Source organism: Oncorhynchus nerka, linkage group LG14 (assembly GCF_034236695.1).
Source record: "Oncorhynchus nerka isolate Pitt River linkage group LG14, Oner_Uvic_2.0, whole genome shotgun sequence".
In the NCBI taxonomy this organism is placed as follows: Eukaryota; Metazoa; Chordata; class Actinopteri; order Salmoniformes; family Salmonidae; genus Oncorhynchus; species Oncorhynchus nerka.
Window position 1 is genome coordinate 8,705,978 of NC_088409.1, and position 27,972 is coordinate 8,733,949.

Sequence of the window (27,972 nt, forward strand, 5' to 3'; positions counted from 1 at the left end):
TGTCGTAAGACGTTTTCAAACTGACCTGGCCATAGCGAGGGCTCTGTCCACTCTCTCTTCCAGACCCTTGGTGCCGATGGCTTTCCACATCAGCCAGAACTTGAAGGCGTCGGGCTTGCGGCTGCACTGAATGGACTTGTCTCCCGTGTCATAGCTGACGTCATAGAACTTATCCTGCTGGAAGAGGTAGGAGGCCTGGGCAGAGTGACACCGCTGGAGAAGATTCTAGAACAACGGAACACAGAGAGAACATATGAGTCTCTGGAGAAGATTCTAGAACAACGGAACACAGAGAGAACATATGAGTCTCTGGAGAAGATTCTAGAACAACGGAACACCGAGAGAAGATATGAGTCTCTGGAGCAGAGTCTGGATAACGAAGGAAGAGGTGGTGGGAGGAAGGAGGAGAAAGAGAAGGAGGAAGAGGTATTTGGTATTTTATTAGGATCGTTATTAGCTGTTATGAAAGCAGCAACTACTCTTCCTATGGTCCACACATGACATAATACACAACATTAATTAATACAGAAAATTAATAGACAACAGCTCAAGGACAGAACTACAATAAAACAAATGTTAAAAGGCCCACGTAGCCTACATATCAATACCAATACATACACACATCTAGGTCAGAGGAGGAGGAAGAGGAGGAGAATGAGGAAGAGGATGAAGATAATGAGGAGGAAGAGAATGAAGAGGAAGAGGAGAAACACAATGAGAAAGAGATTTCGCTACACTCGCAACAACAGCTGCTAACCATGTGTATGTGACCAATCAAATTTGAGTTGAGGAAGAGGATGATGAAGAAGAGGAAGATGATGAGGAAGAGGAGGCAGTGTTTATCGTACCGTTTTGTCCCGAACCATGAATGCACAGCACTGTAGACCAGCCATCAGCATCTTGTGAGGATTCCATGCTACTGAGTCGGCTCTAAGAGGGAAACAAAGCAACAGAAACCACCTGTTATTATGAACAGTTTATCCCTGTTGTCTTACTACCTCCTCCAGATAAACCTGTTGTCTTACTACCTCCTCCAGATAAACCTGTTGTCTTACTACCACCTCCAGATAAACCTGTTGTCTTACTACCTCCTCCAGATAAACCTGTTGACTTACTTCCTCCTCCAGATAAACCTGTTGTCTTACTACCGCCTCCAGATAAACCTGTTGTCTTACTACCTCCTCCAGATAAACCTGTTGTCTTACTACCTCCTCCAGGTAAACCTGTTGTCTTACTACCTCCTCCAGATAAACCTGTTGTCTTACTACCTCCTCCAGATAAACCTGTTGTCTTACTACCTCCTCCAGATAAACCTGTTGTCTTACTACCTCCTCCAGATAAACCTGTTGTCTTACTACCTCCTCCAGATAAACCTGTTGTCTTACTACCTCCTCCAGATAAACCTGTTGTCTTACTACCTCCTCCAGATAAACCTGTTGTCTTACTACCGCCTCCAGATAAACCTGTTGTCTTACTACCTCCTCCAGATAAACCTGTTGTCTTACTTCCTCCTCCAGATAAACCTGTTGTCTTACTACCGCCTCCAGATAAATCTGTTGTCTTACTTCCTCCTCCAGATAAACCTGTTGTCTTACTACCTCCTCCAGATAAACCTGTTGTCTTACTACCTCCTCCAGATAAACCTGTTGTCTCACTACCTCCTCCAGATAAACCTGTTGTCTCACTACCTCCTCCAGATAAACCTGTTGTCTCACTACCTCCTCCAGATAAACCTGTTGTCTTACTACCTCCTCCAGATAAACCTGTTGTCTTACTACCTCCTCCAGATAAACCTGTTGTCTTACTACCTCCTCCAGATAAACCTGTTGTCTTACTACCGCCTCCAGATAAACCTGTTGTCTTACTTCCTCCTCCAGATAAACCTGTTGTCTTACTACCTCCTCCAGATAAACCTGTTGTCTTACTACCGCCTCCAGATAAACCTGTTGTCTTACTTCCTCCTCCAGATAAACCTGTTGTCTTACTACCTCCTCCAGATAAACCTGTTGTCTTACCTGTGAATGCCCTGCAGCAGGTATCTGTGTTTCTTAGACATCAGGGCTCCTCCTCCCCAACATGCCTACAAGAAGGACAGAGAACAGACAGAGAAGAGAGAGAACAGACAGAGAAGAGAGAGAACAGACAGAGAAGTGAGAGAACAGACACAGAACAGACAGAGAACAGACAGAGAAGAGAGAGGACAGAGAAGAAAGAGAACCGACAGAGAAGAGAGAGAACAGACAGAGAAGAGAGAGAACAGACAGAGAAGAGACAAAGAACAGACAGAGAACAGACAGAAAAGAGGGTGATTGAGTGAATGATTAAAGGAACAAACAAACCACTGAACAATACCCAAACGGATTGATGGGATCGATAAATCGATAAATGAATGAAATAATGATCTTTAATTAAGATCCACTTACATCTACATGCATCCATAGATTGTGTCGTTCACAGATGTCAGCTATCTCCTCCAGCGGGTCGAAGGCCCCTAGTACGGTGGTCCCTGCTGTGGCGTTCACCATGAAGGGCAACGCTCCCTGTCAACAACAACAACAACATCATCCCACTGGGAACACACACTGGTTGAATCAACGTTGTTTCCACGTCATCTCAATGAAATTACATTAAACCAACGTGGAACAGACGGGTGAATTGACGTCTGTGCCCAACATAATGTTACTCCATCATCCTGGTCATTAATACTATATACCATCAGACAACAATATAATGTTACTCCATCATCCTGGTCATTAATACTATATACCATCAGACAACAATATAATGTTACTCCATCATCCTGGTCATTAATACTATATACCATCAGACAACAATATAATGTTACTCCATCATCCTGGTCATTAATACTATATACCATCAGACAACAATATAATGTTACTCCATCATCCTGGTCATTAATACTATATACCATCAGACAACAATATAATGTTACTCCATCATCCTGGTCATTAATACTATATACCATCAGACAACAATATAATGTTACGCCATCATCCTGGTCATTAATACTATATACCATCAGACAACAATATAATGTTACTCCATCATCCTGGTCATTAATACTATATACCATCAGACAACAATATAATGTTACTCCAACATCCTGGTCATTAATACTATATACCATCAGACAACAATATAATGTTACTCCATCATCCTGGTCATTAATACTATATACCATCAGAGGACAACAATATAATGTTACTCCATCATCCTGATCATTAATACTATATACCATCAGACAACAATATAATGTTACTCCATCATCCTGGTCATTAATACTATATACCATCAGACAACAATATAATGTTACTCCATCATCCTGGTCATTAATACTATATACCATCAGACAACAATATAATGTTACTCCATCATCCTGGTCATTAATACTATATACCATCAGACAACAATATAATGTTACTCCATCATCCTGGTCATTAATACTATATACCATCAGACAACAATATAATGTTACTCCATCATCCTGGTCATTAATACTATATACCATCAGACAACAATATAATGTTACTCCATCATCCTGGTCATTAATACTATATACCATCAGACAACAATATAATGTTACTCCATCATCCTGGTCATTAATACTATATACCATCAGAGGACAACAATATAATGTTACTCCAACATCCTGGTCATTACAGGATAACAGTACAGTAGTAGATTACAGTATAATCAACAGCAGTTTCCTAACCCTCACCATGGGTATATTCAACAGCAGTTCCCTAACCCTCACCATGGGTATAATCAACAGCAGTTCCCTAACCCTCACCATGGGTATAATCAACAGCAGTTCCCTAACCCTCACCATGGGTATAATCAACAGCAGTTCCCTAACCCTCACCATGGGTATAATCAACAGCAGTTCCCTAACCCTCACCATGGGTATAATCAACAGCAGTTCCCTAACCCTCACCATGGGTATAATCAACAGCAGTTCCCTAACCCTCACCATGGGTATATTCAACAGCAGTTCCCTAACCCTCACCATGGGTATAATCAACAGCAGTTTCCTAACCCTCACCATGGGTATAATCAACAGCAGTTCCCTAACCCTCACCATGGGTATATTCAACAGCAGTTTCCTAACCCTCACCATGGGTATAATCAACAGCAGTTTCCTAACCCTCACCATGGGTATAATCAACAGCAGTTCCCTAACCCTCACCATGGGTATAATCAACAGCAGTTTCCTAACCCTCACCATGGGTATAATCAACAGCAGTTCCCTAACCCTCACCATGGGTATATTCAACAGCAGTTCCCTAACCCTCACCATGGGTATAATCAACAGCAGTTCTCAGTTCCCGACTGTGTTACATAACATATCTGACACCAAACAACCTTGCTGACTCCATTCATAGTTCTCCTTCTCACCTCATCTTTGGCTCTCTGTACTTGCTTCTCAAACTCCGCAGGAATCATCTTCCCTCTGAGAAACAAAGACACAAAGAAAGATTAACACGGATTAGTAACCCAGGTGTCATAGTGACGCAGGTCAGTCATAGATTAACAAGGATTAGTGAAACCCAGGTGTCATAGTGACGCAGGTCAGTCATAGATTAACACGGATTAGTGAAACCCACGTGTCATAGTGACGCAGGTCAGTCATAGATTAACACGGATTAGTAACCCAGGTGTCATAGTGACGCAGGTCAGTCATAGATTAACAAGGATTAGTAACCCAGGTGTCATAGTGACGCAGGACAGTCATAGATTAACACGGATTAGTAACCCAGGTGTCATAGTGACGCAGGTCAGTCATAGATTAACAAGGATTAGTAACCCAGGTGTCATAGTGACGCAGGTCAGTCATTGTGGACAGTGACAACAGAAGCGCGTGGTGTGGTCAGTGGAAATATCCGTGTAACTGTAGCAGAAACCAGCAGTAAGCAGCAGTAAGCAGCAGTAACCAGCAGTAACCAGCAGTAAGCAGCGGTAACCAGCAGTAAGCAGCAGTAAGCAGCAGTAAGTAGCAGTAACCAGCAGTAACCAGCAGTAACCAGCAGTAACCAGCAGTAACCAGCAGTAAGCAGCAGTAAGCAGCAGTAACCAGCAGTAAGTAGCAGTAACCAGCAGTAACCAGCAGTAAGTAGCAGTAACCAGCAGTAACCAGCAGTAACCAGCAGTAACCAGCAGTAAGCAGCAGTAAGCAGCAGTAACCAGCAGTAAGCAGCAGTAAGCAGCAGTAACCAGCAGTAAGTAGCAGTAACCAGCAGTAACCAGCAGTAAGTAGCAGTAACCAGCAGTAACCAGCAGTAACCAGCAGTAACCAGCCGTAACCAGCAGTAACCAGCAGTAACCAGCAGGGACCAGCAGTAACCAGCAGTAACCAGCAGTAAGCAGCAGTAACCAGCAGTAAGTAGCAGTAACCAGCAGTAACCAGCAGTAACCAGCAGTAACCAGCCGTAACCAGCAGTAACCAGCAGTAACCAGCAGGGACCAGCAGGGACCAGCAGTAACCAGCAGGGACCAGCAGTAACCAGCAGTGACCAGCAGTAACCAGCAGTAACCAGCAGTGACCAGCAGTGACCAGCAGTAACCAGCAGTAACCAGCAGTAACCAGCAGTAAGCAGCAGTAACCAGCAGTGACCAGCAGTAACCAGCAGTAACCAGCAGTGACCAGCAGGGACCAGCGGTAACCAGCGGTAACCAGCGGTAACCAGCAGTAACCAGCAGTAACCAGCAGTAAGCAGCAGTAATCAGCAGTAACCAGCAGTAACCAGCAGTAACCAGCAGTAACCAGCGGTAACCAGCGGTAACCAGCGGTAACCAGCGGTAACCAGCAGTAAGCAGCAGTAACCAGCAGTAAGTAGCAGTAACCAGCGGTAACCAGCGGTAACCAGCAGTAAGCAGCAGTAAGCAGCGGTAACCAGCGGTAACCAGCGGTAACCAGCAGTAACCAGCAGTAAGCAGCAGTAACCAGCAGTAAGTAGCAGTAACCAGCAGTAACCAGCGGTAACCAGCGGTAACCAGCAGTAAGCAGCAGTAAGCAGCAGTAACCAGCAGTAACCAGCAGGGACCAGCAGTAACCAGCAGGGACCAGCAGTAACCAGCAGGGACCAGCAGTAACCAGCAGGGACCAGCAGTAAGCAGCAGTAACCAACAGTAACCAGCAGTGACCAGCAGTAACCAGCAGTGACCAGCAGTAACCAGCAGTAACCAGCAGTAACCAGCAGTAAGCAGCAGTAACCAGCAGTAACCAGCAGTAACCAGCAGTGACCAGCGGTAACCAGCGGTAACCAGCAGTAACCAGCAGTAACCAGCAGTAAGCAGCAGTAACCAGCAGTAAGCAGCAGTAACCAGCAGTAAGTAGCAGTGACCAGCAGTAACCAGCAGTAAGTAGCAGTAACCAGCGGTAACCAGCGGTAACCAGCGGTAACCAGCAGTAACCAGCAGTAACCAGCAGTAACCAGCGGTAACCAGCAGTAACCAGCAGTAACCAGCAGTAACCAGCGGTAACCAGCAGTAAGCAGCAGTAAGCAGCATACCTCTTATCTGATGGGATCACATAAACATTGTTGGTGCCAATTCCCAGGAAAGCCGCTGCTTTGGCAACCGAGTAATGACACTGAAAAGAACAATGAGAGAAACATGTCACTGAGGGAGAACTGGTTAATCAACCAAATGACTGGGCAGGATCCACAATAAGGTGCTATATTAATGACCATTCTAGACAGGATCCACAATAAGGTGCTATATTAATGACCAGTCTGGGCAGGATCCACAATAAGGTGCTATATTAATGACCATTCTAGACAGGATCCACAATAAGGTGCTATATTAATGACCAGTCTAGACAGGATCCACAATAAGGTGCTATATTAATGACAAGTCTGGGCAGGATCCACAATAAGGAGCTATATTAATGACCAGTCTAGACAGGATCCACAATAAGGTGCTATATTAATGACCAATCTAGACAGGATCCACAATAAGGTGCTATATTAATGACAAGTCTAGACAGGATCCACAATAAGGTGCTAAATGAATGACTAGTCTAGACAGGATCCACAATAACGTGCTATATTAATGACCAGTCTAGACAGGATCCACAATAAGGTGCTATATTAATGACCAGTCTAGACAGGATCCATAATAAGGTTCTATATTAATGACCAGTCTAGACAGGATCCACAATAAGGCGCTATATTAATGACCAATCTAGACAGGATCCACAATAAGGTCCTATATTAATGACCAGTCTAGACAGGATCCACAATAAGGTGCTATATTAATGACCAGTCTAGACAGGATCCACAATAAGGTGCTATATTAATGACCAATCTAGACAGGATCCACAATAAGGTGCTATATTAATGACCAGTCTAGACAGGATCCACAATAAGGTGCTATATTAATGACCAGTCTAGACAGGATCCACAATAAGGTGCTATATTAATGAGCAGTCTAGACAGGATCCACAATAAGGTGCTATATTAATGAGCAGTCTGGGCAGGATCCACAATAAGGTGCTATATTAATGACCAGTCTAGACAGGATCCACAATAAGGTGCTATAGTAATGACCAGTCTAGACAGGATCCACAATAAGGTGCTATATTAATGACTAGTCTAGACAGGATCCACAATAAGGTGCTATAGTAATGACCAGTCTAGACAGGATCCACAATAAGGTGCTATATTAATGACCAATCTAGACAGGATCCACAATAAGGTGTTATATTAATGACCAATCTAGACAGGATCCACAATAAGGTCCTATATTAATGACCAGTCTAGACAGGATCCACAATAAGGTGCTATATTAATGACCATTCTAGACAGGATCCACAATAAGGTGCTATATTAATGACCAATCTAGACAGGATCCACAATAAGGTGCTATATTAATGACCAGTCTAGACAGGATCCACAATAAGGTGCTATATTAATGACCAGTCTAGACAGGATCCACAATAAGGTGCTATATTAATGAGCAGTCTAGACAGGATCCACAATAAGGTGCTATATTAATGAGCAGTCTGGGCAGGATCCACAATAAGGTGCTATATTAATGACCAGTCTAGACAGGATCCACAATAAGGTGCTATAGTAATGACCAGTCTAGACAGGATCCACAATAAGGTGCTATATTAATGACTAGTCTAGACAGGATCCACAATAAGGTGCTATAGTAATGACCAGTCTAGACAGGATCCACAATAAGGTGCTATATTAATGAGCAGTCTAGACAGGATCCACAATAAGGTGCTATATTAATGACCAGTCTAGACAGGATCCACAATAAGGTGCTATATTAATGACCAGTCTAGACAGGATCCACGATAAGGTGCTATATTAATGACCAGTCTAGACAAGATCCACAATAGGGAGCTATATTAATGACCAGTCTAGACAGGATCCACAATAAGGTGCTATATTAATGACCAGTCTAGACAGGATCCACAATAAGGTGCTATATTAATGACCAGTCTAGACAGGATCCACAATAAGGAGCTATTTTAATGACAGGATCCACAATAAGGTGCTATATTAATGACCAGTCTAGGCAGGATCCACAATAAGGTGCTAAATGAATGACTAGTCTAGACAGGATCCACAATAAGGTGCTATATTAATGACCAGTCTAGACAGGATACACAATAAGGTGCTATATTAATGACAGGATCCACAATAAGGTGCTAAATGAATGACTAGTCTAGACAGGATCCACAATAAGGTGCTATATTAATGACCAGTCTAGACAGGATCCACAATAAGGTGCTATATTAATGACCAGTCTAGACAGGATCCACAATAAGGTGCTATATTAATGACCAGTCTAGACAGGATCCACAATAAGGTGCTATATTAATGAATAGTCTAGACAGGATACACAATAAGGTGCTATATTAATGACCAATCTAGACAGGATCCACAATAAGGTGCTATATTAATGACCAGTCTAGACAGGATCCACAATAAGGTGCTATATTAATGACCAGTCTAGACAGGATCCACAATAAGGTGCTATATTAATGACCAATCTAGACAGGATCCACAATAAGGTGCTATATTAATGACCAATCTAGACAGGATCCACAATAAGGTGCTATATTAATGACCAGTCTAGACAGGATCCACAATAAGCTGCTATATTAATGACCAGTCTAGACAGGATCCACAATAAGGTGCTATAGTAATGACCAGTCTAGACAGGATCCACAATAAGGTGCTATATTAATGACCAGTCTAGACAGGATCCACAATAAGGTGCTATATTAATGACCAGTCTAGACAGGATCCACAATAAGGTGCTATATTAATGACCAGTCTAGACAGGATCCACAATAAGGTGCTATATTAATGACCAGTCTAGACAGGATCCACAATAAGGTGCTATATTAATGACCAGTCTAGACAGGATCCACAATAAGGTGCTATATTAATGACCAGTCTAGACAGGATCCACAATAAGGTGCTATATTAATGACCAGTCTAGACAGGATCCACAATAAGGTGCTATATTAATGACCAATCTAGACAGGATCCACAATAAGGTGCTATATTAATGACCAGTCTAGACAGGATCCACAATAAGGTGCTATATTAATGACCAGTCTAGACAGGATCCACAATAAGGTGCTATATTAATGAGCAGTCTAGACAGGATCCACAATAAGGTGCTATATTAATGAGCAGTCTGGGCAGGATCCACAATAAGGTGCTATATTAATGACCAGTCTAGACAGGATCCACAATAAGGTGCTATAGTAATGACCAGTCTAGACAGGATCCACAATAAGGTGCTATATTAATGACTAGTCTAGACAGGATCCACAATAAGGTGCTATAGTAATGACCAGTCTAGACAGGATCCACAATAAGGTGCTATATTAATGACCAATCTAGACAGGATCCACAATAAGGTGTTATATTAATGACCAATCTAGACAGGATCCACAATAAGGTCCTATATTAATGACCAGTCTAGACAGGATCCACAATAAGGTGCTATATTAATGACCATTCTAGACAGGATCCACAATAAGGTGCTATATTAATGACCAATCTAGACAGGATCCACAATAAGGTGCTATATTAATGACCAGTCTAGACAGGATCCACAATAAGGTGCTATATTAATGACCAGTCTAGACAGGATCCACAATAAGGTGCTATATTAATGAGCAGTCTAGACAGGATCCACAATAAGGTGCTATATTAATGAGCAGTCTGGGCAGGATCCACAATAAGGTGCTATATTAATGACCAGTCTAGACAGGATCCACAATAAGGTGCTATAGTAATGACCAGTCTAGACAGGATCCACAATAAGGTGCTATATTAATGACTAGTCTAGACAGGATCCACAATAAGGTGCTATAGTAATGACCAGTCTAGACAGGATCCACAATAAGGTGCTATATTAATGAGCAGTCTAGACAGGATCCACAATAAGGTGCTATATTAATGACCAGTCTAGACAGGATCCACAATAAGGTGCTATATTAATGACCAGTCTAGACAGGATCCACGATAAGGTGCTATATTAATGACCAGTCTAGACAAGATCCACAATAGGAGCTATATTAATGACCAGTCTAGACAGGATCCACAATAAGGTGCTATATTAATGACCAGTCTAGACAGGATCCACAATAAGGTGCTATATTAATGACCAGTCTAGACAGGATCCACAATAAGGAGCTATTTTAATGACAGGATCCACAATAAGGTGCTATATTAATGACCAGTCTAGGCAGGATCCACAATAAGGTGCTAAATGAATGACTAGTCTAGACAGGATCCACAATAAGGTGCTATATTAATGACCAGTCTAGACAGGATACACAATAAGGTGCTATATTAATGACAGGATCCACAATAAGGTGCTAAATGAATGACTAGTCTAGACAGGATCCACAATAAGGTGCTATATTAATGACCAGTCTAGACAGGATCCACAATAAGGTGCTATATTAATGACCAGTCTAGACAGGATCCACAATAAGGTGCTATATTAATGACCAGTCTAGACAGGATCCACAATAAGGTGCTATATTAATGAATAGTCTAGACAGGATACACAATAAGGTGCTATATTAATGACCAATCTAGACAGGATCCACAATAAGGTGCTATATTAATGACCAGTCTAGACAGGATCCACAATAAGGTGCTATATTAATGACCAGTCTAGACAGGATCCACAATAAGGTGCTATATTAATGACCAATCTAGACAGGATCCACAATAAGGTGCTATATTAATGACCAATCTAGACAGGATCCACAATAAGGTGCTATATTAATGACCAGTCTAGACAGGATCCACAATAAGCTGCTATATTAATGACCAGTCTAGACAGGATCCACAATAAGGTGCTATAGTAATGACCAGTCTAGACAGGATCCACAATAAGGTGCTATATTAATGACCAGTCTAGACAGGATCCACAATAAGGTGCTATATTAATGACCAGTCTAGACAGGATCCACAATAAGGTGCTATATTAATGACCAGTCTAGACAGGATCCACAATAAGGTGCTATATTAATGACCAGTCTAGACAGGATCCACAATAAGGTGCTATATTAATGACCAGTCTAGACAGGATCCACAATAAGGTGCTATATTAATGACCAGTCTAGACAGGATCCACAATAAGGTGCTATATTAATGACCAGTCTAGACAGGATCCACAATAAGGTGCTATATTAATGACCAATCTAGACAGGATCCACAATAAGGTGCTATATTAATGACCAGTCTAGACAGGATCCACAATAAGGTGCTATATTAATGACCAGTCTAGACAGGATCCACAATAAGGTGCTATATTAATGAGCAGTCTAGACAGGATCCACAATAAGGTGCTATATTAATGAGCAGTCTGGGCAGGATCCACAATAAGGTGCTATATTAATGACCAGTCTAGACAGGATCCACAATAAGGTGCTATAGTAATGACCAGTCTAGACAGGATCCACAATAAGGTGCTATATTAATGACTAGTCTAGACAGGATCCACAATAAGGTGCTATAGTAATGACCAGTCTAGACAGGATCCACAATAAGGTGCTATATTAATGACCAATCTAGACAGGATCCACAATAAGGTGTTATATTAATGACCAATCTAGACAGGATCCACAATAAGGTCCTATATTAATGACCAGTCTAGACAGGATCCACAATAAGGTGCTATATTAATGACCATTCTAGACAGGATCCACAATAAGGTGCTATATTAATGACCAATCTAGACAGGATCCACAATAAGGTGCTATATTAATGACCAGTCTAGACAGGATCCACAATAAGGTGCTATATTAATGACCAGTCTAGACAGGATCCACAATAAGGTGCTATATTAATGAGCAGTCTAGACAGGATCCACAATAAGGTGCTATATTAATGAGCAGTCTGGGCAGGATCCACAATAAGGTGCTATATTAATGACCAGTCTAGACAGGATCCACAATAAGGTGCTATAGTAATGACCAGTCTAGACAGGATCCACAATAAGGTGCTATATTAATGACTAGTCTAGACAGGATCCACAATAAGGTGCTATAGTAATGACCAGTCTAGACAGGATCCACAATAAGGTGCTATATTAATGAGCAGTCTAGACAGGATCCACAATAAGGTGCTATATTAATGACCAGTCTAGACAGGATCCACAATAAGGTGCTATATTAATGACCAGTCTAGACAGGATCCACGATAAGGTGCTATATTAATGACCAGTCTAGACAAGATCCACAATAGGGAGCTATATTAATGACCAGTCTAGACAGGATCCACAATAAGGTGCTATATTAATGACCAGTCTAGACAGGATCCACAATAAGGTGCTATATTAATGACCAGTCTAGACAGGATCCACAATAAGGAGCTATTTTAATGACAGGATCCACAATAAGGTGCTATATTAATGACCAGTCTAGGCAGGATCCACAATAAGGTGCTAAATGAATGACTAGTCTAGACAGGATCCACAATAAGGTGCTATATTAATGACCAGTCTAGACAGGATACACAATAAGGTGCTATATTAATGACAGGATCCACAATAAGGTGCTAAATGAATGACTAGTCTAGACAGGATCCACAATAAGGTGCTATATTAATGACCAGTCTAGACAGGATCCACAATAAGGTGCTATATTAATGACCAGTCTAGACAGGATCCACAATAAGGTGCTATATTAATGACCAGTCTAGACAGGATCCACAATAAGGTGCTATATTAATGAATAGTCTAGACAGGATACACAATAAGGTGCTATATTAATGACCAATCTAGACAGGATCCACAATAAGGTGCTATATTAATGACCAGTCTAGACAGGATCCACAATAAGGTGCTATATTAATGACCAGTCTAGACAGGATCCACAATAAGGTGCTATATTAATGACCAATCTAGACAGGATCCACAATAAGGTGCTATATTAATGACCAATCTAGACAGGATCCACAATAAGGTGCTATATTAATGACCAGTCTAGACAGGATCCACAATAAGCTGCTATATTAATGACCAGTCTAGACAGGATCCACAATAAGGTGCTATAGTAATGACCAGTCTAGACAGGATCCACAATAAGGTGCTATATTAATGACCAGTCTAGACAGGATCCACAATAAGGTGCTATATTAATGACCAGTCTAGACAGGATCCACAATAAGGTGCTATATTAATGACCAGTCTAGACAGGATCCACAATAAGGTGCTATATTAATGACCAGTCTAGACAGGATCCACAATAAGGTGCTATATTAATGACCAGTCTAGACAGGATCCACAATAAGGTGCTATATTAATGACCAGTCTAGACAGGATCCACAATAAGGTGCTATATTAATGACCAGTCTAGACAGGATCCACAATAAGGTGCTATATTAATGACCAATCTAGACAGGATCCACAATAAGGTGCTATATTAATGACCAGTCTAGACAGGATCCACAATAAGGAGCTATTTTAATGACAGGATCCACAATAAGGTGCTATATTAATGACCAGTCTAGGCAGGATCCACAATAAGGTGCTATAGTAATGACCAGTCTAGACAGGATCCACAATAAGGTGCTATATTAATGACCAGTCTAGACAGGATCCACAATAAGGTGCTATATTAATGAATAGTCTAGACAGGATCCACAATAAGGTGCTATATTAATGACCAGTCTAGACAGGATCCACAATAAGGTGCTATACAAGACAGGGATTATAAAACCACTTAGTCAATATCTTTCAGAGGAACAGCTGGAACTGAGAAACTCCCTGATAGTTGTGTGCTTGTTGTGATATGTTATCATAAAGAGCAGAGAAACTCCCTAATAGTTGTGTGTGTGTGTGTGTGTGGTGTTAAAACAATAACAGGTGTTGGCCTACCCTGTGTGTGTGTGTGTGTGTGTGTGTGTGTGTGTGTGTGTGTGTGCGTGTGTGTGGTGTTAAAACAATAACAGGTGTTGGCCTACCCTGGGTGTGTGTGTGTGTGTGTGTGTGTGTGTGTGTGTGTGGTGTTAAAACAATAACAGGTGTTGGCCTACCCTGGGTGTGTTTGTTTGTGTGTGTGTGTGTGTGTGTGTGTGTGTGTGTGTGCGTGTGTGTGTTTACCTCCTGAGATGTAAACATGACCAGTCTAGGCAAGGCAGACAGGCCCAGCACCTTCACATCAGGACAGTGGTGGTACCTGGCCACGTTCACAGCATACATGTTGGACACAGAGCCACCTGGAGAACACAGACAATCTCTCAATCACAGGAAGATGAAGAAGATGATGAAGAAAATGAAGAAGAAGATGAAGGTGAAGAAGATGAAGGATAAAGAAAAAGATGAAGAAGAAGATGAAGAAGGATAAAGAAGAAGATGAAGAAGAAGATGATGATGATGAAGAAGAAGATTAAGAAAATGAAGAAGATGATGAAGAAGATGATGAATAAAGAAGAAGAAGGATAAAGAAGAAGGATAAAGAAGAAGATGAAGAAGAAGAAGGATAAAGAAGAAGATGAAGAAGATGAAGGATAAAGAAGATGAAGGATAAAGAAGAAGATGAAGAAGATGATGATGATGAAGAAGATGAAGAAAATGAAGAAGAAGAAGACGAAGAAAATGAAGACGAAGATGAAGAATAAGATGTGTCAGTCTGTGTGGTTTCCATACCTGGGCTGAAGATGCCGTCCCCTCCCTCCTGCCATCCAATGATCTCAATCATCTTCTGCAGAACCGCCTCCTCTGTCAGCAGGAACACTGGAGCCACCTCGTACGTGTACCTGCCAAGACAAACAACATGTCCAGTCAATGACTCACCTGCTCTCACCTGAGCTACATACTATCCAATCAATCATCAAGAACGAGCTACAGACACTTCTGAAATGAATAGCAGAATAGTTGTCATTGATATCATTTCAGTGATCGTAAAATCCCAAGTCACTTGTCAGGCACAGTTATACAGTGAGTATGGGTTCATGTTGACAGACACTCGGATCATATGAAGTGGTAAGATGTACAGGTAATACTCACAGACTGGGGTTTATAGCTTCTGTGATGAATCGGCCCACTAGTGAATAAGGGTCCATGCCTGCATAGAGCTGGTTGAAGAAGAGAGGATGTCCTGCACATACAAACACACAAGGTTTTGATTCAATCACAACTAAGTTTACAGGTTGTCCAGAAATCTTGGTGGGAAAAATTCCCGGCATCAGGAGAGAATAAGCAAGAAAATCCAGATACTCCAACCAGGATTTCTGGAAAAGCTGGGAATGTTGGGAAAGTTAACAGGAGGAGCTACTGTTGCTAGCTTGATAATTTACAGCCTGGATAGGGATCGGTTAGTGTATCTAGCGTGAGTACAGTTGGTAGAGCATGGTGTTTTCCAACGCCAGGATTGTGGGTTCGATTCCCATCTGTAAAATGTATGCACAGGGACTGTAACGGTCTGCTAAAAATATGGCATTTAGTACAGTAACCCTTCCCTAATGTTAGCTAACTTTAACCCTAACCTAATGGTAGCTAACTTTAACCCTAACCTAATGTTAGCTGACTTTAACCCTTCCCTAATGTTAGCTAACTTTAACCCTAACCTAATGGTAGCTGACTTTAACCCTTCCCTAATGTTAGCTAACTTTAACCCTAACCTAATGGTAGCTGACTTTAACCCTAACCTAATGTTAGCTGACTTTAACCCTAACCTAATGGTAGCTGACTTTAACCTAACCTAATGTTAGCTAACTTTAACCCTTCCCTAATGTTAGCTGACTTTAACCCTAACCTAATGGTAGCTGACTTTAACCCAAACCTAATGGTAGCTGACTTTAACCCTTCCCTAATGTTAGCTAACTTTAACCCTTCCCTAATGTTAGCTAACTTTAACCCTTCCCTAATGTTAGCTAACTTTAACCCTAACCTAATGGTAGCTGACTTTAACCCAAACCTAATGGTAGCTGACTTTAACCCTTCCCTAATGTTAGCTGACTTTAACCCTAACCTAATGGTAGCTGACTTTAACCCTAACCAAATGTTAGCTAACTTTAACCCTAACCTAATGGTAGCTGACTTTTAACCCTAACCTAATGGTAGCTGACTTTAACCCTAACCTAATGTTAGCTGACTTTAACCCTAACCTAATGTTAGCTGACTTTAACCCTAACCTAATGTTAGCTGACTTTAACCCTAACCTAATGTTAGCTGACTTTAACCCTAACCTAATGTTAGCTGACTTTAACCCTAACCTAATGGTAGCTGACTTTAACCCTAACCTAATGGTAGCTGACTTTAACCCTAACCTAATGTTAGCTGACTTTAACCCTAACCTAATGGTAGCTAACTTTAACCCTTCCCTAATGGTAGCTGACTTTAACCCTAACCTAATGTTAGCTGACTTTAACCCTAACCTAATGGTAGCTGACTTTAACCCTAACCTAATGGTAGCTGACTTTAACCCTAACCTAATGTTAGCTGACTTTAACCCTAACCTAATGTTAGCTAACTTTAACCCTTCCCTAATGTTAGCTGACTTTAACCCTAACCTAATGTTAGCTGACTTTAACCCTAACCTAATGGTAGCTGACTTTAACCCTAACCTAATGGTAGCTGACTTTAACCCTTCCCTAATGTTAGCTAACTTTAACCCTTCCCTAATGTTAGCTAACTTTAACCCTAACCTAATGGTAGCTGACTTTAACCCAAACCTAATGGTAGCTGACTTTAACCCTTCCCTAATGTTAGCTGACTTTAACCCTAACCTAATGGTAGCTGACTTTAACCCTAACCAAATGTTAGCTAACTTTAACCCTAACCTAATGGTAGCTGACTTTTAACCCTAACCTAATGGTAGCTGACTTTAACCCTTCCCTAATGTTAGCTGACTTTAACCCTAACCTAATGTTAGCTGACTTTAACCCTAACCTAATGTTAGCTGACTTTAACCCTAACCTAATGGTAGCTGACTTTAACCCTAACCTAATGGTAGCTGACTTTAACCCTAACCTAATGTTAGCTGACTTTAACCCTAACCTAATGGTAGCTGACTTTAACCCTAACCTAATGGTAGCTGACTTTAACCCTAACCTAATGTTAGCTGACTTTAACCCTAACCTAATGGTAGCTGACTTTAACCCTAACCTAATGTTAGCTGACTTTAACCCTAACCTAATGTTAGCTGACTTTAACCCTAACCTAATGTTAGCTAACTTTAACCTAACCTAATGTTAGCTGACTTTAACCCTAACCTAATGTTAGCTGACTTTAACCCTAACCTAATGGTAGCTGACTTTAACCCTAACCTAATGGTAGCTGACTTTAACCCTTAACCTAATGTTAGCTAACTTTAACCCTAACCTAATGTTAGCTGACTTTAACCCTAACCTAATGGTAGCTGACTTTAACCCTAACTTTAACCCTAACCTAATGTTAGCTGACTTTAACCCTAACCTAATGTTAGCTGACTTTAACCCTAACCTAATGTTAGCTAACTTTAACCCTTCCCTAATGTTAGCTGACTTTAACCCTAACCTAATGGTAGCTGACTTTAACCCTAACCTAATGTTAGCTAACTTTAACCCTTCCCGAATGTTAGCTAACTTTAACCCTAACCTAATGTTAGCTGACTTTAACCCTAACCTAATGTTAGCTAACTTTAACCCTAACCTAATGGTAGCTGACTTTTAACCCTAACCTAATGGTAGCTGACTTTAACCCTTCCCTAATGTTAGCTGACTTTAACCCTAACCTAATGGTAGCTGACTTTAACCCTAACCTAATGTTAGCTAACTTTAACCCTTCCCGAATGTTAGCTAACTTTAACCCTAACCTAATGTTAGCTGACTTTAACCCTAACCTAATGTTAGCTAACTTTAACCCTAACCTAATGGTAGCTAACTTTTAACCCTAACCTAATGGTAGCTGACTTTAACCCTTCCCGAATGTTAGCTAACTTTAACCCTTCCCGAATGTTAGCTAACTTTAACCCTAACCTGATGGTAGCTGACTTTAACCCAAACATAATGGTAGCTGACTTTAACCCAAACCTAATGGTAGCTGACTTTAACCCAAACCTAATGGTAGCTGACTTTAACCCTAACCTAATGTTAGCTAACTTTAACCCTAACCTAATGTTAGCTAACTTTAACCCTAACCTAATGTTAGCTGACTTTAACCCTAACCTAATGGTAGCTGACTTTAACCCTAACCTAATGTTAGCTAACTTTAACCCTTCCCGAATGTTAGCTAACTTTAACCCTAACCTAATGTTAGCTGACTTTAACCCTAACCTAATGTTAGCTAACTTTAACCCTAACCTAATGGTAGCTGACTTTTAACCCTAACCTAATGGTAGCTGACTTTAACCCTTCCCTAATGTTAGCTGACTTTAACCCTAACCTAATGGTAGCTGACTTTAACCCTAACCTAATGTTAGCTGACTTTAACCCTAACCTAATGTTAGCTGACTTTAACCCTAACCTAATGTTAGCTGACTTTAACCCTAACCTAATGTTAGCTGACTTTAACCCTAACCTAATGGTAGCTGACTTTAACCCTAACCTAATGGTAGCTGACTTTAACCCTTCCCTAATGTTAGCTGACTTTAACCCTTCCCTAATGTTAGCTAACTTTAACCCTAACCTAATGTTAGCTGACTTTAACCCAAACCTAATGGTAGCTGACTTTAACCCTAACCTAATGTTAGCTGACTTTAACCCAAACCTAATGTTAGCTGACTTTAACCCTAACCTAATGGTAGCTTACTTTAACCCTAACCTAATGTTAGCTAACTTTAACCCTTCCCTAATGTTAGCTGACTTTAACCCTAACCTAATGGTAGCTGACTTTAACCCTAACCTAAATGTTAGCTAACTTTAACCCTTCCCTAATGTTAGCTAACTTTAACCCTAACCTAATGGTAGCTGACTTTAACCCTTCCCTAATGTTAGCTAACTTTAACCCTAACCTAATGGTAGCTTACTTTAACCCTAACCTAATGTTAGCTAACATTAACCCTAACCTAATGTTAGCTAACTTTAACCCTAACCTAATGTTAGCTGACTTTAACCCTAACCTAATGTTAGCTAACTTTAACCCTAACCTAATGGTAGCTGACTTTTAACCCTAACCTAATGGTAGCTGACTTTAACCCTTCCCTAATGTTAGCTGACTTTAACCCTAACCTAATGGTAGCTGACTTTAACCCTAACCTAATGTTAGCTAACTTTAACCCTTCCCGAATGTTAGCTAACTTTAACCCTAACCTAATGTTAGCTGACTTTAACCCTAACCTAATGTTAGCTAACTTTAACCCTAACCTAATGGTAGCTAACTTTTAACCCTAACCTAATGGTAGCTGACTTTAACCCTTCCCGAATGTTAGCTAACTTTAACCCTTCCCGAATGTTAGCTAACTTTAACCCTAACCTGATGGTAGCTGACTTTAACCCAAACATAATGGTAGCTGACTTTAACCCAAACCTAATGGTAGCTGACTTTAACCCAAACCTAATGGTAGCTGACTTTAACCCTAACCTAATGTTAGCTAACTTTAACCCTAACCTAATGTTAGCTAACTTTAACCCTTCCCTAATGTTAGCTGACTTTAACCCTAACCTAATGGTAGCTGACTTTAACCCTAACCTAATGTTAGCTAACTTTAACCCTTCCCGAATGTTAGCTGACTTTAACCCTAACCTAATGTTAGCTGACTTTAACCCTAACCTAATGGTAGCTGACTTTAACCCTAACCTAATGTTAGCTAACTTTAACCCTAACCTAATGGTAGCTGACTTTTAACCCTAACCTAATGTTAGCTGACTTTAACCCTAACCTAATGTTAGCTGACTTTAACCCTAACCTAATGGTAGCTGACTTTAACCCTAACCTAATGTTAGCTGACTTTAACCCTTCCCTAATGTTAGCTAACTTTAACCCTAACCTAATGTTAGCTGACTTTAACCCTAACCTAATGTTAGCTAACTTTAACCCTAACCTAATGTTAGCTAACTTTAACCCTAACCTAATGTTAGCTGACTTTAACCCTAACCTAATGTTAGCTAACTTTAACCCTAACCTAATGGTAGCTGACTTTAACCCTTCCCGAATGTTAGCTAACTTTAACCCTTCCCGAATGTTAGCTAACTTTAACCCTAACCTGATGGTAGCTGACTTTAACCCAAACCTAATGGTAGCTGACTTTAACCCAAACCTAATGGTAGCTGACTTTAACCCAAACCTAATGGTAGCTGACTTTAACCCTAACCTAATGTTAGCTAACTTTAACCCTAACCTAATGTTAGCTAACTTTAACCCTTCCCTAATGTTAGCTGACTTTAACCCTAACCTAATGGTAGCTGACTTTAACCCTAACCTAATGTTAGCTAACTTTAACCCTTCCCGAATGTTAGCTAACTTTAACCCTTCCCGAATGTTAGCTAACTTTAACCCTTCCCGAATGTTAGCTAACTTTAACCCTTCCCGAATGTTAGCTAACTTTAACCCTAACCTAATGTTAGCTAACATTAACCCTAACCTAATGTTAGCTAACTTTAACCCGAACCTAATGTTAGCTAACTTTAACCCTAACCTAATGTTAGCTAACTTTAACCCTAACCTAATGTTAGCTAACTTTAACCCTAACCTAATGGTAGCTGACTTTAACCCTTCCCTAATGTTAGCTGACTTTAACCCTAACCTAATGGTAGCTGACTTTAACCCTAACCTAATGTTAGCTAACTTTAACCCTTCCCGAATGTTAGCTAACTTTAACCCTAACCTAATGTTAGCTAACTTTAACCCTAACCTAATGGTAGCTGACTTTAACCCTAACCTAATGGTAGCTAACTGGGGGGGGGGTTAGAGTTTGAAGGTCAGTTGGTTGATAGACCTGGTTGACAGGGGTTTTACATTTGGGGTCTGGCTGGACCGGGCTAGGTGGGGGTCAAGGGATCTCAGATGTCAGGGGCTGGGAGGTTTAAGGGGCCGGGAGAGTTAAGGGCCTAGGACGGTTAAGAGGCTTGGAGGGGTATTAAGGATGGGCTACTGTCGCTATCTTGATGATTAACAGCCTGGGTTGGATAGGATAGCGCTGGGGGAAGGGTTTAGGATTGAGCTGTTTCCTATCAGTCTTGACACTATTGTATGGCGAAGAAGATACTCTGGGCTGGAGAGTTAGAAGGTTAAGGTTTAGGACAGGTTTGGGATGAAGTTCATTGGTGTCTTTTAAAGAGTCCGGGTTTTGAAAGTCAGGGTTTGGCTGAGGTCTGGGGGGTTAGATTTTAAATCAGGGTTGAGCTGGGTCCTTACCGGTCTTGACACTGTATCGGATGGCATCCCGACAGCGCTGCAGTATCTGGGGATGTGCCTCGCCTCCTTCCCTCAGCTCTAGGTCTAATAGGTCCTTCAGCTGCTCAGGAGAGCGCCACTCGCACACCTGTTACATGGGAGAGAAGGAAATAGACTTTTACCGTGCTCCGAGCAACGCAAATCAGAGCACAGGATGCTGAGAGTATGAGTCCATATCAAAGTTGGCAAAAACGGAGCACGGGATGCTGGGAGTATGAGTCCATATCAAAGTTGGCAAAAACGGAGCACGGGATGCTGGGAGTATGAGTCCATATCAATGTTGGCAAAAACGGAGCACGGAGGGCACTTCTCGAATGCGTACTCCGTTTGTACATATTTCTGAAGCGTACATCGACGCAAGCTGCAACGGAAAGTATGCACAGAAATATGATGCAACCGTGTTAAAAATGATGCAACATTTCTTGAAATTAATGGCGGACATTAACTGAGCTGAAGACAGAGAAAGTACACTCCGACTTCGGAATGAAATGTTGCCTCTTCACATCTCATATGTCGGCTGACTACAATATTTTATTTATTTATCTTGATACGTTAATAAATACATGCTGTGTTCATTTTTGCTGTGTTTACCTACCTACAATACCCACTGTAGTGTGTGTAAATCGCAAGCCCATAGTAAGTCAATAGGGCTAACTGTCTTGCTACTACTGTTAACTAGCCACAGATAATTGTTAGCTAGCTAGCTACCCACAAAGACTTGACATCTGAAATGTTTTGCTTTGTGTATATCCTATTTGGTCTCTAATTGTTGCCATTGTCCTGGTTGGAAGAAGGGTCAGTGAATGGGGAGGTGCAGCGTGAGGAAATACAGTAGGGGAGGTGCAGCGTGAGGTAATACAGTAGGGGGAGGTGCAGCGTGAGGTAATACAGTAGGGGGAGGAGCAGCGTGAGGTAATACAGTAGGGGGAGGAGCAGCGTGAGGTAATACAGTAGGGGGAGGAGCAGCGTGAGGTAATACAGTAGGGGAGGAGCAGCGTGAGGTAATATAGTAGGGGAGGAGCAGCGTGAGGTAATACAGGGTAATACAGTAGGGAGGAGCAGCGTGAGGTAATACAGTAGGGGAGGTGCAGCGTGAGGTAATACAGTAGAGGGGAATGCATCTCAAATGTAATACTCTATGTGTTCTCCACACTCTCATCCTCACAAGAACGTACTCAAGAGAACGTGGTCTTAAAATGCACTCAGAGCGTGAGCGTATGGAGCGCGGTAGGTAGTATGCATATTGATAAACACCCTTCAAGCTATATAGTGAAAATGGTGCCATTTCAGACTGTTCCCTCCACTAGATGTTTGTTTACCTTATCCTTGACGTCAGACAAACTACCTGTGCCTATTCACCATTCATAAAGAACATGTACTGTATATCAATCAAATTGAATCAAATTTGACAGTAGCTATTACAGTGAAAACATACCATGCTATTGTTTGAGGAGATTGCATAGTTATGAACTTGAAAATGTATATATTGACCAATTAGGCACATTTGGGAAGACTTGATACAACATTTTGAACAGATTTGCAATGGTTCAATGGATCAGTCTAAAACTTTGCACATACACTGCTGTCATCTAGTGGACAAAATATTAATTGCTCCTAGAGTCTGGCTAGGTCAGATAATGGCCTTTCTCTTGCTATTCAAAGATGATGGGGGGGAGGGAAAAAAATATATTTAAAACAATTATTTCTATTATCTTTTACCAAATCTAATGTTATATTCTCCTATATTAATTTCATATTTCCACAAACCTCAAAGTGTTTCCTTTCAAATGGGACCAAGAATATGCATTTCCTTGCTTCAAGGCCTGAGCTACAGGCAGTTAGATTTGGGTATGTCATTTTAGGAGAAAAATTGGGGAAAAAAAGGGTCCGATCCTTTAACCAACAATGCAGCTTTAAGAAAAATAAGAGTTAAGAAAATATTTACTAAGTAAACTAAAGTAAAAAATGTTTTTAAAATAAAGTAACACAATAAAATAGCATTAGCGAGGCTATGTACAGATGGTACGGTACAGAGCCAATGTGCAGGTTAGTCGAGGTAAATGAGATACTATGTACATGTAGGTAGGGGTGTGTGATTATGGATCGATAATAAACAGCGAGTAGCAGTCAATGTAAAAAAATAAAAGGGGGAGGGGTCAATGCAAAAATCAATGCAAATAGTGGGGGGGGGTCAATGGGGGGGGGGGGCAAATAGTGGGGGGGTCAATGGGGGTCAATGCAAATAGTGGGGGGGATGGTCAATGCAGGGGATAGTCGGAGGGGGGGGCAATGCAAATAGTGACTGGGGGGGTCAATGAAAATAGTGGGGGGAGGGTCGATGCAAATAGTAGGTTTTGGGGGGTCGATGCAAATAGTGGGGGGGGTCAATGCAAATAGTGGAGGGGAGGGGTCAATGCAAATAGTGGAGGGGAGGGGTCAATGCAAATAGTGGAGGGGAGGGGTCAATGCAAATAGTGGAGGGGAGGGGTCAATGCAAATAGTCCGGGGAGCCATTTACCTGATACATTCTTATACAGGTCCATGTCCTATTGTTTGAACAATAAACTGCAGCATTCTGGTCACTTCACAACACATCTCATTTTCCTTTATGCATCCTGGGACTGGAAAGTGCAAAGTGTGAGAAAAAAAATAGTTAAAAGAGATGTTTACCTTCTCCTTGACGTCAGTAGCCTTCCAGACGGCCTCCTCCATGATGATGGGCATGGCGTCTCTGAGGAAGCTCTCTGCTTCCCGGATGTCCAGCGTGGGGCCGTTCAGAGTCACCCCGTCCACAAGCACTGGGGGCCGCTTCCCCTTGGGCTCCACGGGGCTCGCTGAGGCCTTACTAGAGGTATCTGGGAGTAGGAGATAACAGACAGTAATGTCAATACTAGAGATATCTGGGGGTAGGAGATAACAGACAGTAATGTCAATACTAGAGGTATCTGGGAGTAGGAGATAACAGACAGTAATGTCAATACTAGAGATATCTGGTGGTAGGAGATAACAGACAGTAATGTCAATACTAGAGATATCTGGGGGTAGGAGATAACAGACAGTAATGTCAATACTAGAGATATCTGGGAGTAGGAGATAACAGACAGTAATGTCAATACTAGAGATATCTGGGGGTAGGAGATAACAGACAGTAATGTCAATACTAGAGGTATCTGGTGGTAGGAGATAACAGACAGCAATGTCAATACTAGAGGTATCTGGGGGTAGGAGATAACAGACAGTAATGTCAATACTAGAGATATCTGGTGGTAGGAGATAACAGACAGTAATGTCAATACTAGAGATATCTGGGGTAGGAGATAACAGACAGTAATGTTAATACTAGAGATATCTGGGGGTAGGAGATAACAGACAGTAATGTCAATACTAGAGGTATCTGGGGGTAGGAGATAACAGACAGTAATGTCAATACTAGATGTATCTGGGAGTAGGAGATAGCAGACAGTAATGTCAGTACTAGAGGTATCTGGGGGTAGGAGATAACAGACAGTAATGTCAATACTAGAGGTCTCTGGGGGTAGGAGATAACAGACAGTAATGTCAATACTAGAGGTATTGATAGAGGGTCAGATGGAGATAACAGGTCAGTTCACGGTTCTGGTGGTCTCTCCTGCTGGGGTCTTACTAGGGGTCTCTGGTGGGCTCTCTTGCTGGGGTCTTACTATGGGTCTCTAGTGGTTCAACAAATTATTTTTAAAATTTTATTTAACCTTTATTTAACAGAGAGTGGTGTCAATACTTTTGTCAGCACAACAGCACTTCTTGGACGACACACTTGATCAGGTACATCCAGTCCAATCACAGCCAGACTACAGCTGACTAGGGATCTCTGGGTCAGAGAAACACTGCTACTGTAGATGGTCCTCTAGTACAGCTGACTAGGGGTCTCTGGGTCAGAGAAACACTGCTACTGTAGATGGCCCTCTAGTACAGCTGACTAGGGTCTCTGGGTCAGAGAAACATTGCTACTGTAGATGGCCCTCTAATACAGCTGACTAGGGGTCTCTGGGTCAGACACTGCTACTGTAGATGGCCCTCTAATACAGCTGACTAGGGGTCTCTGGGTCAAACACTGCTACTGTAGATGGCCCTCTAATACAGCTGACTAGGGGTCTCTGGGTCAGAGAAACATTGCTACTGTAGATGGCCCTCTAGTACAGCTGACTAGGGGTCTCTGGGTCAGAGAAACATTGCTACTGTAGATGGCCCTCTAGTACAGCTGACTAGGGGTCTCTGGGTCAGAGAAACACTGCTACTGTAGATGGCCCTCTAATACAGCTGACTAGGGGTCTCTGGGTCAGAGAAACACTGCTACTGTAGATGGCCCTCTAATACAGCTGACTAGGGGTCTCTGGGTCAGAGAAACACTGCTACTGTAGATGGCCCTCTAGTACAGCTGACTAGGGGTCTCTGGGTCAGAGAAACATTGCTACTGTAGATGGCCCTCTAGTACAGCTGACTAGGGGTCTCTGGGTCAGAGAAACACTGCTACTGTAGATGGTCCTCTAGTACAGCTGACTAGGGGTCTCTGGGTCAGAGAAACCTTGCTACTGTAGATGGCCCTCTAATACAGCTGACTAGGGGTCTCTGGGTCAGAGAAACCTTGCTACTGTAGATGGCCCTCTAGGACAGCTTTAACACTGCTACTGTAGATATATCCCAAAAGGCATCCTATTCTTGTGCACTACTTTTGAGCACGGGCCCTGGTCATAAGTACACTACGTAGGGAATATGGAGGCCATTTAGGACTGTAACTCGAGCCTTATTTCAGCTGTGATGCATTCTGTAAGCTCACCCTTATTTATTGACGTCTCCGGTTGGCTAAGGGTGTTTCAAGAATGTGCACCGCTCATTCCTGACCGACCACTGACTGGGGCTGCAACTCAAATGGCCCTGGTCTAAAGTAGTGCACTATATGGTGAATACGGTGCCAATCAGGCCACACACGGACAATAATGACAGACATGATATAACTGTCATCCACTTTATACTCTTTGTAGCCTATAGCCTAGCATACGCTGTCCAATAACCTGCAACACGGAACGCTGCATGCATGAAACACGCTGCTACTGCACTACTGGCGCACCTTGCAGCGCCTGGCCACAGTTGGTTCACGCTACCGCCAAAGGACAGACAGTCTTACTGTGCGTTCTGTCACCGACCGGCTCTTTCTTTCCCCAACATAACAAGTTAGGCTACTGATAAAAAATAACGTTGTTTTTTTAAACAATTAAGTGTTAATTGTATCTACTTATTACGCAAAGGTGTATTCTATTCAATACCTCCGCAGAGAGACACCTTGCCAGGGCGACTTTCCCCGCTGCCCATCTTCGGGAGAACTGTGCGCTGAGCAGCGAGTGAACAGGTAACGCCTGACCCGATCAGATAGAGTGAACAGGTAACGCCTGACCCAATCAGATAGAGTGAACAGGTAACGCCTGACCCGACCAGATAGAGGGCGCTGGGTGGCATTATAGAACACTGACGTAAATCCATTCTAAAGGCATTGTGACAACTTCTATTCTCCAGGCAAAACGCACTAAAATGTGCCCGTATTTTTATTTTTTATTTTGAGAGAACAGTAAACATTTCAATTCAGGATATAGCTAATGATAATCAATATATATATATATTTGCAAATAACATGAAATGCTCCTGCATTTGCCTCACAAACATGTAATAACGAAGGAATAAGAGAAATAGCAGAGTCCAACATACCGTTCATATGTCTTTCATTCATCGGCGCCATTGTTCATTTATGGTTTAATTGATTGGTCTCAAACAGCTCTGTTCTTCCAGCTAAAAATGTTAAAATAATGTTTGGAGATAAACTAGAATGTCTCCTTTATAGACCAAGAATGTCTTTAACATGGTGACGTCGCGCCCCGTGGGCAAGGTTGGGCCATCCTTGTTACTGGCGGGTTGCCTGGGCGTCATGGAAGAACACTGGCTGATTACAGTAAAAGTCTAGAAGAATCAAGTTGACCAATTATTTTCTCTCCACTGTTGCCGCGAGGCCACGGTTTCACTGCGTCAGAGCGTTGTGTCGTTTTGAAATGGAGAGCGGAGCAAGTGGAGATCTCTGATGACTGGGGAGGGAGGGAGGATACGTGTTCTCTTGTTGAC

At 41.8% G+C, this 27,972-nt stretch overlaps 2 protein-coding genes across 2 annotated transcripts in view; one reads left to right on the forward strand and one right to left on the reverse strand.

Moving 5' to 3' along the window:
* LOC135575111 (acidic amino acid decarboxylase GADL1-like) lies at window positions 1–27,791 on the reverse strand. The gene is made up of 12 exons (XM_065027311.1): window positions 27,565–27,791; window positions 24,499–24,683; window positions 21,790–21,916; window positions 15,523–15,613; window positions 15,163–15,272; window positions 14,617–14,732; window positions 6,531–6,610; window positions 4,417–4,471; window positions 2,424–2,540; window positions 2,016–2,080; window positions 849–930; window positions 1–225 (listed from the first exon to the last, which is right to left on the reverse strand). The coding sequence occupies exons 1-12, from the start codon at window positions 27,593–27,595 to the stop codon at window positions 16–18; spliced, it is 1,269 nt and encodes a 422-aa protein (XP_064883383.1). The 5' UTR covers window positions 27,596–27,791; the 3' UTR covers window positions 1–15.
* Window positions 1–27,972, forward strand: part of LOC115121382 (acidic amino acid decarboxylase GADL1-like) — an 83,603-nt gene that overhangs the window by 10,149 nt on the left and 45,482 nt on the right. The gene's annotated exons all lie outside the window — the stretch shown is intronic.

Coding starts and splice junctions, on each gene's coding strand:
- LOC135575111 (XM_065027311.1), bottom strand. CDS start 27,595: ATGGCGCCGATGAATGAAAGACATATGAACG. Junction 14,733..15,162: donor GGACGGCATCTTCAGCCCAG/GTATGGAAACCA, acceptor TGTGTTCTCCAG/GTGGCTCTGTGTCCAACATG. Junction 6,611..14,616: donor TCATGTTTACATCTCAGGAG/GTAAACACACAC, acceptor TGTTCTTTTCAG/TGTCATTACTCGGTTGCCAA.